At 27.1% G+C, this 14,006-nt stretch overlaps 1 protein-coding gene and 1 long non-coding RNA gene across 2 annotated transcripts; one reads left to right on the top strand and one right to left on the bottom strand.

Annotated features, from left to right (window-relative positions):
* The first annotated feature begins 4,514 nt into the window (after positions 1 to 4,514).
* On the top strand, positions 4,515 to 5,687 carry LOC126908288 (uncharacterized). The gene is made up of 3 exons (XM_050690203.1): positions 4,515 to 5,286; positions 5,424 to 5,521; positions 5,586 to 5,687. The coding sequence occupies exons 1-3, from the start codon at positions 4,599 to 4,601 to the stop codon at positions 5,685 to 5,687; spliced, it is 888 nt and encodes a 295-aa protein (XP_050546160.1). The 5' UTR covers positions 4,515 to 4,598.
* A 116-nt stretch (positions 5,688 to 5,803) lies between these two features.
* LOC126908709 (uncharacterized) lies at positions 5,804 to 6,880 on the bottom strand. The gene is made up of 2 exons (XR_007704816.1): positions 6,591 to 6,880; positions 5,804 to 6,336 (listed from the first exon to the last, which is right to left on the bottom strand). It is a non-coding gene; the product is annotated as an uncharacterized LOC126908709 (long non-coding RNA).
* Positions 6,881 to 14,006: the final 7,126 nt, after the last annotated feature.

The following is a 14,006-nucleotide window of genomic DNA, read 5'->3' as shown; positions in this document are numbered from 1 at the left end:
AACTAAAAAATATTAAAAATATTAAACTCAAAGCCACAAAAAAATTAATGAAAAGTCGCCGATACGTATTTCGGAAACAATGTTACCATTATCAACGCTAAACACATACTGCACATACTAAACACATATATATTTCTCAGTTCTCACTTGACCAATTTTAATAACTTATACATTAAAAGAACACGATATTAATCTTATTGAACTTATAATCACCAAATATTGGAATAAATCCTTTAATTTTAAAAATTCAGACAATTGAGGAAATCCCAAAAACCATTACAATTTTAAAATCAGTAAATTTTTATTTATTTTTTCTTAAAACTGCCATAACTTTTTGAAAAATGAACTTATAAAATTATATTTTTTATATTGAAACTATTAGATACACATTAATGTGAGGTGACGCGATATATTTAATTTAACATGAAAACACGGTAAGTGAGGGAGACCAGGGGGACTATTTTTCAATCGTCCGTTCACGAANCTGGGGGTCTATTTTTCAATCGTCCGTTCACGAACGTATACGTTCAGATTTTATTTTATATAGGTTTATATGGCGAACGTTGTCCGTGAACACGTTCGGAACGTATGAAACATCGAACGGACGACCGTTCAAAACGTTCGTCACAACGGATAATAGAAACCATCCGTTAGCGAACAATGGGTCAAACGGTCGATCGAACGGACGGTCATAAATAACAAAAGAAAGGTTTGACCCTTACACTTGCCTTTTAGACAAACATATTTACCTAAAATATAATTTTGAATTAAAATCGTTTTAATTAAATAAATTCATTAAACAAATCAATTATTCGTAGAAGTAGCTATAATCGGAAATAGGGAGCTAAGGCTCCTTCATGTTTGAGTGAGATTTCCTTATTAACTTATGAACATAAAAAAAATATTTAATATATATTTTTATTAATAAAAATATATTTATTATAATAAATATTATTTCAATTAATTATGTTGTTATACAAAACATAAATTAGTTGAAAAAAATGATTGAAATTTACAAACAAAAATTTTTAGTTAAATATTAAAAATTGTTTTAAATAGAACTATTATCTAATAGTTTCCAAATTATTTCAATGCAACTTACAGCGCATCAATGATACATAATATTTGTTTACGATCTCATTAAATGCAGCGAGACCTTTTTTGAGATAATTGAGTAATATAAACAAAAATCACATTATTTAATAAAATTCACTTGAAAAATGCAACCATAAAATACATTGTATACAGAGTGATTTTTTTATCATTACCCACTCAATTACTTACAGAATAATAATAAACTAAACATTTTTATTTCCGATTATCTTTAGTTACACATTATTGTTGAATTATTAATTATGTAACACTTTAAGTTCATCCCTTATACTATTTATGTATAATATATAAGGGATTATAAATACAGGTAGCTAATTGGATTTTTATGACATTGCTGTCATAGTCACGGATTCTTTATTATCAATTATGACTATCATTAGATATACCTTCTGTATTGTCAGTTAGTGTATTTATAAACTCACAACAATGTGCCTTACTACTATTAATAATAACAATGCTGTGTACCTGCTAATATCGATGTCATAAAAAACCAATTAGCTACCTGTATTTGTAAACCCTTGTGTATTATACATGTATATTATCTCAAAATTTTTTACCCCTATTGCTTGAACACGTGCAGAAAAAAGTAATATTTATGTTTTAAATATTACGTTGTCTAAAAAAAATGTATAAAATATTAAAATATTATATTCAGTATTATAAATTAATTTCCATTTTTCAGTTAATATGTTAAATAAATTGAAACATAATATTATATTATGATTACTCAGTAATATTAATTAAAACTCGTAATACGTGTAACAACTATTTTATTGGTTGCACCCTTGCACCTCGTAATAACCATCTTTTGAAAATTTACCTTAAGTTTTTTGTGAAAATTATTCATGAAATTATATGTTTGTTATGTTAACAACTTTTCAAAACAGTGGCATATTTAGGAGTAGACCGTGACCTAGGGTGTCATTTTTTCCAATTAAGAACTAAAATCTTATTAAATTTATTATTTATTTATATGTAACATAATTTATAAATTATATCAAATTATCTTAAAATGAATAAATAAAATAAAATTATATAAAATATATGTAATTTTTTATTTTCGAAAATTTAAGTATTGTTGTTTTAAAGTGTATTAATAATTTTTATTTTAACATGTATGCAATTGTAAATACATTTTTGTTAGAATTTGTGTAATTAAATTATTTGTATAGTTTTAGCGAATTACTTAAAATAAATTCACATCAAATAAATTAAATTAGCAAATTATAAATGTATGTGTTAGTAATAAATTATTGTTATTAAAAAGTTATTATAATAAATTACAAACAATCGTAAAACATATATGTTCATCGAACAATACCTAAAAGGCCGTATACCTAATGGAACAATAGAATCCGTTTGACGAAAGTGACCGTTCGTTGAACGTATTTCGAGGAACTTGTCCGTTCGTTGGACGTATTTCGAGTAACGTGACCGTTCAACGAACGTATACGTTCGACGAACGGACGATTTAAAAATAGACCCCCAGAGCCGATGGCGTTCATCATCGACGTTGTCACTTTAACAACGGAAAGAGGACTACGGTATCATTAGCGGCGGGTCATCGTCGGCCGTGCGACACTTGCTGGACTTTGCACCGTGGCGTATGGCACGCGGTATTGGTCAGTCAAACAAAAATACTTATAGTAGGGCGACGGCTGATAAAGGTGGCATGAGTGATGGGGCCGTGTCTCAATAAAAATTTGTGTATACAAAATGATTTTTTTATCATAACCGACTCAATTACTTACAGAATAAATATAATTAAACATTTTTTTATTTTTTGGTTATCTTTAGTTACACATTCTTCTTGAATTATTAACAATGTAATAATTTTTAAGTTCATCCCTTATTCCTTATAAGGAGGTCAACTTTGTTTTTTTAAATGGGATCACATATTATTAATTTAATAAAATGTTTGAGTTTTTAATTTAATAGTAAATGGCATATTAATTTTCAATATAACTTTATTCGTATATTAGATATAAACATTTAAAGTTTCAAATTCTTGAGTTATTATACATATATAATACACAAGGTATTACAAATACAAGTAGCTAATTGGTTTTTTATGACATCAATATTCTCAGGTACACATCATTGTTATTATCAATGATAGTAAGGCACATTGTTGTGAGTTCCTAAATACACTAACTGACTATATAAAAAGTATATCTATTGATAGTTATAATTAATAATAAAAATCCATGACTGTGACAGAGATGTCATAAAAACCATTTAGCTACATGTATATGAAAACCTTGTGTATTATACATGTATAATAACTCAAAAATTTGAAACTTTAAATGTTTATATCTAATAAACGAATAAAGTTACATAAAAATAAAAAATTATATAAAAAATTCAAATGCCATTTACTATTAAATTAAAAACTTAAACATTTTATTAAATTAAAAATATGTGCCTCATTTTAAAAAAAATTTTGACCCTCTTACAAGGCATAAGGGATGAATTTAAAAAGTATTACATAGTTAATAATAAAAAAAAAAAAAAATTTTAAATTAAACAAATAATAGTAGTAGTATAAAGTATGAGCTGGGACCCCCCAAAACGGCCCTGGTCGTTTCTTCTCCATAGGTGGACGGGCGGTGTAAACGGCCGGGGAGATATGGTGAAAGACATAGTCCCTTCACCCACCCACATGATGTAGGTTTACCCTGTCCTAGGTGGACGGGTGGTGTAAACGGCCGGGGGAATATGGTGAAAAGTCGATGTTTCTCGTTCCTAGATAGCATTTCGTTATACCATGGTACATGTTACCTTGGTATATGCATAGTATACCTAGGTAAATGGAACATCATACAGTATACTTTGATATATTATATAAAAATTTGAGGGATTTTGAAAATTGCATAATTTTAGAAATATGTGAAAATATTTGAATGCAGAAAAGTGAAAGGTGTAATCAAGCGGCGACGGCGGCTATTAATCCAACGAAACCCAACTATAGCTATGCGAGGTGTAGACCTTTGGTCATAGAGTGCCCCCTACTTGACTAACGTATGTATTAAAACAGTAAATCAGCGGTTTACCTCTACATAGAAGGGGAGGTGATGATGAAAATCATCATAAGGTGATAATTATTATGATATTAAAGTAAATAAATAAATATGTACAATATTATACTATTTCATAAGAATTCAGTTATTTTTTAATTATAGAGAAAATATTTATACGTTTGAAATAATATTTTATCAAATTCTTTTTTTGATTATTCAGTCACACTACCACGTTTGTTAATAGACATTTTTTGTTAATGTGTAATCGTTATTGTATAAAACATGTATACACATATTCTATTACATATATTTGTATACAAATATTTAGAAGTCGAGAGTTTAAAATTAATTATTATGATATTAAAGTGAAATTACTTAAGTGATGAAGAAAAGAGGTAGTATACGGGGTTATGTGTCCTATGATTTGCTGACCTCCCTATGAAAATATGTGATTTTTCCGCATAAATGAGGATAAAATCGTTGATAAAGTCACATTGTCATCAAGAACCATCAGCTCTAAAAAGAAGACTCTACTCTATGAATAATATGGCTGCCGAACCTGTAAGAAAACAGCACTACATTTATATCGCACCAACACCGCCAGCCGAGATGATTGACTCTAACAGTTACACTATTGCGTTCAGCGACAGAAAATTTTTACAAGTGGGCCTGAATCCAAAGGATGACTTCAATGTTACGGTATGCATTATTACTCTTTCACGATGTATTAGTATGTCAGCAGATTATTTAAATATTATTTACGGCATGAGGGATGAAATAACATTATTTCTACAATCACCTCCGGTAAAAGGAGAGAACATTATGTTATACCAAAATGTCGATTTTAATATAACCATAGTATTGTACCATGATACCATGCATTTAGTATTAGAATCCAGAATAGTGGATGGGTGTCGAGTGTTATTAAATAACGAAAACATTAATAGACTTATGGACTTACAGTGTACTATTAACAGTACAATATCAAGAAAAATAAAAACACGTTTACTATTAAGCCATCAAATAGACTGCATTATACAATACGCCGACGGTAAATGGTGGGGCCCTAAAATTCAACAATCAAACAATGATGAAATGGTTAATTTTATAAGAAGTTTGAACGACATAGAAATATGCGATACTATTCCTAAAGGTGACAGTAATTACATAAGCGAGCTAAAGAATTTAGCAATCAATGTATAGTTGTATTAGCGGCGAACGTGGTTGATGCTTAAATTTCAATACGTAGGTCAAAAGACGGGACTGTAATTGTGTCGGTCATAGAAATAGGTGACAGTAATTACATAAGCGAGCTGAAAAATTTAGTATACAATGTAATAGTTGATCGATGGGTCAAGTCATGGTCCGAGGGCACGCTTCAAATTAATGTGAGTTTAATAAACATAGATTGTAATAACCTTTATTGTTATTAAATATATAATTATGTTTTAGGAAAAAGAAGAAGAAATGTGCGATGAAAATGATGGACCAACATTTTTCAATACAACAGTGTATACCCAAGAAAATAGTTATAGTCCATGGGCTTCACAATGACCGAATTCCAATCACGTCAGAAAATTAACTTATATTAATAATTTATAAACAATAACTTTATATATTGTACTAGTTTCTTATAATAAACTTATAATCTAAAAATAAAAACAGTGTTGTTATTTGTATATAATATATTTATTTTATAATAATAATAATAATTACAAGGTTAATAATAAATGTTTACATAAACATGTAAAAAATGATAAAATATACGGATGGTACCGTCAAAAGGTGTATATGTAAATACATTGCCTGAAATTACTATAGCATATGCAGTTGTATTAGCAGGGAACGCGGATGATGCTTCAATTTCAATACGTAGGTCAAAAGACGGGACTGTAATTGTGTCGGTCTGCTTTGACATATCAATCACTGCAATAGAATTATTATAATGATATTAAAAAATAATATTAAATATGGTTAAAATAAAAACATCTATACATTTGTCGGTTAAATAACAAGGTATTTGTATGGTGGATTTGTACCGCACATATTTGTACAGTATTCATTATCACATGTAAAAAATGTTAAATTTCATGATGTAAAATAGAATATGTGTATGAAAAAACTATGTTTAAAGATCTATACCTGTTCCTGTACTTCATCATGTCACATGCATAACACTAGAAGCAATTGCTAATTATGTTACCTTTAATGTATATTATTATTATTAATATTATATAAAAATATGAAAGAAAAAAGATAATTAACTTACAACAAAACAAACTTATTATTTACAAATTATAAATACCACTCTGAATATTCATCTACAGTCTCGCCATCCAAATTAAAATTAAGATAGGTAATTGGGGTACGATAGTATGTCGGTACCAAATTTGCCATATGCTGAGTCGAGTTAAGCTCAGTTAAACCTATGTTTAATATTCATAATCATAATCTTACTTAGAATCTATATTGGCTAATATGAATCGTCAAATGAAAACCAGTTTCAATGATAATGCTAACATTCATCTTGTTTACGTGATACAATTAAGTTGTACATGCAAATAAGATCAATCATACGATGATTTTTAAATCCACTCCTCAACTTTTGACTGCTACCTGTAAATAAGCTAAGTCTTTCTGTACAATAAAAATAATATATATAAACATAATTTTCAACCTTTATAAAGTAAATTAGTTTCGTCTATTAACTATTAGTTATAATTTTATTATCAAAAATATTACTAATAATTTTTTTACCTTCAAGCCAACGTTTATGCCCATAATCAGACTTTACGGTGAATAGCTTATCATACAATTCTTGTAAATAAAACTCCAGATCGACCGATGAGTGTTCAATTAAATCGTTAGTAATTGCCTCATATTTTTCATACTCTGCATTATTAACGAAATATTCGACCACTACATCTCTTAATAATGACCTATGTTGATAACATTTATTGATTACACAATCACAATATTTAAAATTGTAATCTTCTATTTTTACATATAAAATATATGTTAACGATAAATGAAGAATACTATTATCAATTTATTGTACTCACTTTTGGCATTGAAATCCATAATACATTTCTTGTAAAATATTCGATCGTATTCATTTTATTTTTTGTTTATGATTGAATACGCTGGTTAGTTGAATAAATGATAGTTTGTATGCGTACTTGTTCAGCATAGAGCGTTACAAGTAAAAAAAATCATACATTTCGAGGTGCTGAGATAGGGTATTTATATTAAAAACTATATTTAATGATCTATACCTGTTCTTAGCTAATATTTCACCCTCTCACATGTATAACGTTATATACAATGATCTATGTCACATTCATTATTCAGTAATTATATATGAATTTTTAGGCAAATAAGCAACAATCACATCATAGTAAAATTAATACTTTTCTATGAGTCCCGTCAAAGTTAAACATTTTTTAAAAACTTGATTACATTATTAATAGTAACAGGTAGTATAACAATATTTTCTTAATAGTCACATTATTTAAGAATTATTAATATACCAATTTTCTTAACATAAACACTTAATAAAAATGTAAATACCCATATATGATTTTCATGTATGAAAATACTTTTTCTTATATTACAAGGCATATGCAATAGTACCAACAGAAAAAAAAACTAGAGATCTCAACTTCTATAAGTGAATAATTATACGTATAAACAGATGATTATAGACATATTAATGTGAAAATAATCAAGTGGCATAGAAAGTGTCTATTATTTGGAAATATATGTCCTGTGATAATTTATTTAGTTCTTATATCTAACGTAGTACGTAATCCATATATATTTATCTGTCTATCTCTATCGATCATGATCGGGTTATATCAAATCGATCAACAAAGATCAATATAATAAAGTATCTATTTTCATGTATAGTATATGTATTACACATGAATCATTTAAGTATATTATACTTATGGTGTACCATAAGTATCTACGATAACGTATCCTAGTTATATGAAGTGATTAGAGTAGACTTATTAGTAATTGTCTTACTATATGTATACCTATATACATTATTGAGTATGAACAGTATATACCTTATGACGTGTGTTAAAAAACATTATTTACTGATAATATTTAATAACTGTTCTAGTATACATCTATAATATACACCCGTGTTTAAATAGAATACAACTAGATATATTATGCTATTGAGCGACGGCTAGAACAGAAAGCTATGTAAACCAATTTTCATAATCCTAATAATTCTCGATTATAGGCATATACACAATAGTTTGCTATTTCGTATGAATTCAGTTATTAAGATATTAAAGTGAAAATATTTATACATCAGAATTAACCATAATATTTAATCAAATTCTTTTGACTATTATTCAGTTACACTACTGTATTTATTATTTGACATTAATGCGAAACGTTAATGTATAAAGTATACGCATACATATATTTGAAAATCATGAGTTTAATATTAATTATTATTATAATAAAGTGTAAATGCTTAAGAAAGAATAAAAGGGTTAGTATACAGGGATTTGTGATATGCGATTTAACGAATCAAAATCAAACCAATAGTATATTATACCAAAGATGCTGACTTCAAAATATCTGAAGCGCTGTTTCGCAATAATAACCATTTAGTGTTGGAATCCAGAACGGTGGATGAGTGCACAGTTTTATTAAATATAGAAAATGTTAAAAAAAAAACTACATGAATTGGAATGTACTATTAACAATGCTATAGTAAGAAAATTAAAAGTCCATTATCAATTAAGGCATCAAATAGACTGTTTTACTATCTATACTTACGGTCATTATAAATTAGAGTACGTATACCATAATTATTATTATGCACAAAAATTTATTATTGTAATGATTTTAAAAATAAAAATAATAAATATTCATATTATTCATTTAACGAAAATAAATTATCAAATAACATTTCTATATAATAATTATCAACGTTATTGTCATCAGGTCTAATAAAATGCTGTGCCATAATTTGTTTATAATGGAAGTTTACCCAAATATGTAATCTTTTGTGATAGTAAACACCCCTTTTGAAGTCACATACTTTAACAGTGTATTTTCATGTCTAAATAACTCTTTTTACGTTGTGGCCGATGCTATAGAACGAACTGTTTCCCTCAACATTTATGCACATCGACTTACACTTGTGTTACACGCAAATATGTGGGTTAATATTACTCTACTGACTATTGTCAGCCGAATGTTCACCTTTTTGTAATTTATTTTTGAGTTCTACACAATTTAGTCGGTTATGCAAGCAAAAGGCGTTAGTAGAAGTAATACTTATTGTATTGAGACTAATATTTGATCTCAATTTTTACCAATTATCGGTATAAAGCTTGATAACTAATATTAATTAATTTAATATTTATTAATTATTTAGAAGATAAAGTCAAATTCGTCATATTACTACAGGCGTGGTGTAAGGCGATTTTTTTAGTGGAGCCAGTTGACATACCTTAGCATTATTTAGATAATTAATAAAATATGGATTATATATGTATTGACAAATTAAGAAGTTAATTCCTGTCCCCTTAAGAAAATTTGATTACATCATAAATTTTTAATTGGTTACATTGAGTAATTAAGAAAAAAAATCATCCTGACAACTCCATATGCTATGCTCCTAGTTAATTATAAGGTTTATTTTTTAGTAATTGAACTAGTACAACTATTTATAATCAAATAATATTTTTTATAAAAATTTAATATTTTAATTCACTTTAACATTATCATCCGTACACTAAATAAAGTAAATTAGTTAGGAAAATATATTTTTTATTTTAAAACCTGTGTGTTTTTTAAGTTATCTGGGAAGTTTCATAACATTAACTGAAATATTATTGATATGAGAGCAAAAAGTGTTACACATAGCTCAAGCTTGCCTTACTTAGGAAAGTTAAAAATGGATTTTCACAGCAATCTATTTTATGTTTATATTTATTGATTATTAGGATAAATATTCACGAAAACAATTAAAAAATAAGTATTTTTCTTGTTATTTTGCTGATTTTACTACAATATTCTTTTTCGGGACAGTGCAAATCAGGCACTTCTACGTGACCGACTCAGTCACATAATCGGACTTTTTAATACAATATAATCAAATATAAAATTATTTTCGTCATAAAATCATAAAATATTATTTTTTTCATAGATATTATGACAATTATTATAATAAATTAGTTTTAAGGTGTATGTTATGAATTTGAAAATATCTTATTGAAATTTTCACAGCTTTGCAAACATGCAAAACTGTAAGTGGGCATAAATTAACTTCAACTGAGTCACGCAGGTATTTTGAATTTTATACTTAGGTAGAATATTATTTCAAATACCTTTAGGAATATTCTTTTGAATTATATCAAATCTAAAAATTATTTTACATTTTATTTATTAAATAAAATATATAACTCAGACACAATTAATCAAAGTTGATATCAAACAATTTTAAATACTCATATTTTGTAATGTAAAATTCTTTTTTTTGCTAAACATTCCTAATAATTAGAAATAATTTCTAATATAATTGTTATGTTATTGATTACAAAAACATCGATTATTTATTATGGTAAAAATTAATTTTAATGTATTTATTCTAAATTTAAAATTCATCAAAATTGAGTACAGAAAAATATACAAATAGCATGATGTAAATTCATTTTTTTTAGGTTTTATATAATTATTTCCATTATATTCAGGAAAGTATGTTGAATTTAAACTTTAAATAACGTTGTTTTAATTTCAAATGACAATTAAAAAATAAATATACAGAATTTTTCATATATTTAATGACACGGTATTTGTCCGAGACTAAAATAGATTATTACAGCGCACTTGTTTATTGAATTTGATTTTTCTTGCTATAAAAATCAAACGAATTGTTATAGCAATTTTCTATAAAATATATATTGTGGGATTTATTAAGTATATTACCTCCCATTTTTTCGTAAAATAATCATTTTTATGGCAAAATCATTATTTATGTATATATACTTGTTTTATTTTATATAATAATAAATTGCACAGTCTTAACTAAAAATTAATTTTATCTTAATGTTATGGCGGGGGCTGCAAATATTATGCCGCTTACTCCGGCACTTGTAAACTCTTTATAGGGAATAAGTGGACTGTATATTTGAATATGATTGTCTGCTCACACATGACCTTACTTGAAGCCGGAAAGGTTGTCTACAGGAAACAAGAGGGTGTGTGAAACAGGTAACAACGGTAACTTAATTATGAATAAAAATAATGACTAGAATAGCAGTTATCACATCCTCAATCCTATTCAATCCTTTAACAAAACGGGCGAATGATTAGATGATAGGTCACATATATTATGAATAGAGTGATTTATATGATCCGGCATTGATGATATAAAAAAATCAAGTAAGTCAGGTAGTCTATTCCTGCGAGTTGGTCAGTAAGTAGGGCCAGGAGGTGAAATAGTTGAAAAACCGTAAGATAGAATAGAATTGTAAAATAGCCTTCCTCTAGGGTTTTCAACGCGACCACCCCATAAAGGATGCTTGGCAATAATATCACCACCAGCGATGAACTTACGTCCTAATGAAGAAATAATCTGCTCTAAGTGGAGCTAAGATATATTTGGTCGAGGAGGACAGTATATTGCTGAAATAATTATAGGAGTATGATTTATTGAAATTTAAATATTTTATATTAAAATTGTTGCTTGGATAATGTGTAATAGTACACTTGGTAGAAGGTAGTGTTGGGTTAAGGATGAGATAAGACTTGCTGAACCCGCATATACCGTACTATCTGGTTGGTTTGTTTTGTAATTATTTAAACCAGGAAAAAAATGTTTGGAGTTATCTGTGAAGTGTGTTTCAGTGACTAGAGCTATATCAATTTAATTATCTATTAGAAAGTTTAAAAATTCGGATTCTTTTTGTTTAAGACCGTTAGCATTCAAAAGAATGGTATTAAGAAACCTATTATTAGTTTGATTATTTGTCATTATTTGGGATTAATTTGTTAATTACAGTAATAAGTAATTAAATTAAGGGGTAAATGAGTATTATTATATGCTCGAATGTCATTGTGCATAAAGGACTTTTTGTAATAAAAATAAAAAAAAACCCAGCACAGGGGGGTCGCGGCACAGTGGTGACGTGGCATAATTGGATCAAGTATAATGATATCTGACAGTGATTAAAATCACTATAAAAAAAAAACGCTTCGATGCAAATCTTTAGATAGTGTTTAATTTTAAAAAATTGGTGGATTATTCCAAAAGCTTCATAAACTGCTAGTTCCTTATTAATATCCTGATTATGATAAAGTATGTCGACTGAAAAAAGGAATATTAAAAAATAGTATTTCCCATAAAAAAATTATATTGATCCATACATCTTTCAAAAAGTTATAGCATTATAAAGTTAAAAAAAAACAGTGGTGACGTGGTATAGATGGATCAAGTATACTGATATCTGACAGTGATTAAAATCACTATCAAAAAAAAAACGCTTCGATGCAAATCTTTAGATAGTGTTTAATTTTAAAAAATTGGTGGACTATTCCAATAGCTACATGATCTGCTAGTTCATTATTAATATCCTAATTAAGATAAAGTATGTAGAATGAAAAAGGTTTATTAAAAAATATTATTTCTCATAAAAAAATAATGTTGANGAAAATAGTATTTCCCATAAAAAAATTATATTGATCAATACACTTTTCAATAAGTTATAGCATTATAATGTTAAAAATGTAAAAAATAAAATTGAGAATTTTCACACAATAATAGCATTTGGTAGCCATTTTCACCTTGAAGATAAAATAAAGTCCGAAATTTTTTTTTTCCATGATAAAGTATATTACATTAGCTTTAATTTAAGATATATATAAAAGTGTCAGACTTTCCGGAACACTTTCAAAATTTAAGTTGAAAAAGTCAATTTTTTGTGAAAAAGTTGTCATTTTGAATCCCCCCCTGTAGGCAGGTAAAAAGTCAGATTTATAAAAAAAATATACCAAATGATAGGTAAAGACATCATGCATCTACAAAAAAAAGAATTATATTGATCCATACATCTTTCGAGAAGTTATAGCATTATAAAGTTAAAAATATAAAAAAGAATTTTTTTACAAAAATCGTATTTTTTTTATTAAGTTTAATGTCTGTTTTCACCATGAAGATAAAATAAAGTCCGAAATTTTTTTTTACCATAATAAAGTATATTACATTAGCTTTAATTTAAGATATATATAAAAGTGTCAGACCTTCCGGAACATTTTCAAAAGTTAAGTTGAAAAAGTTAATTTTTTTTGAAAAAGTTGTCATTTTAAATCCCCCTTGTGGGTAGGTTAAGGGTTAAATTTATGAAAAAAATATACCAAACGAATGAGTAATGATATTATGCATCTATATAAAAAAGAATTATATTGATATGTTTATTTTTGAAAAAGTTATGGCACTTTTAAGTAAAAAAAATTGAAAAAATTTCGAAAATTAGCGATTTTTAAATTTGTAATTTTTTTGGAGGTTTCCCCCATATACGGGGAACGAGGGCATTTTTTTCAATTTTTGAGGGTAATGTCTTCGACTAGATACAATTTGTGATCTTTTGACGTATCATTGAAAGAAATTGGTTCGGTGAGAGCTGAGAAAAAGTGGTAACAGACACAAAAAAAAAAACACATCTTAGTAAAACCAATACCTTCTCAGCTTCGCATCGAAGCTAAAATAAAAAAGAATTTTTTTACAAATATCGTATTTTTTTTATTAAGTTTAATGTCTGTTTTCACCATGAAGATAAAATAAAGTCCGAATTTTTTTTTTACCATTATAAAGTATATTACATTAACTTTAATTTAAGATAT

The sequence above is a fragment of the Daktulosphaira vitifoliae genome, unplaced genomic scaffold, assembly GCF_025091365.1.
Source record: "Daktulosphaira vitifoliae isolate Bord-2020 unplaced genomic scaffold, ASM2509136v1 Scaffold_5, whole genome shotgun sequence".
NCBI classification, from domain to species: Eukaryota; Metazoa; Arthropoda; class Insecta; order Hemiptera; family Phylloxeridae; genus Daktulosphaira; species Daktulosphaira vitifoliae.
This window is presented reverse-complemented; position numbering and strand designations above follow the sequence as displayed.

What these genes read in the sequence shown, in the direction of transcription:
- LOC126908288 (XM_050690203.1), top strand. Translation starts at nt 4,599, where the DNA reads ATGAGGATAAAATCGTTGATAAAGTCACATTGTCATCAAGAACCATCA. An exon ending in ATGCGATACTATTCCTAAAG is followed by an intron (nt 5,287 to 5,423) that starts GTGACAGTAATT and finishes TCATAGAAATAG; the next exon opens with GTGACAGTAATTACATAAGC. An exon ending in AGGGCACGCTTCAAATTAAT is followed by an intron (nt 5,522 to 5,585) that starts GTGAGTTTAATA and finishes ATTATGTTTTAG; the next exon opens with GAAAAAGAAGAAGAAATGTG.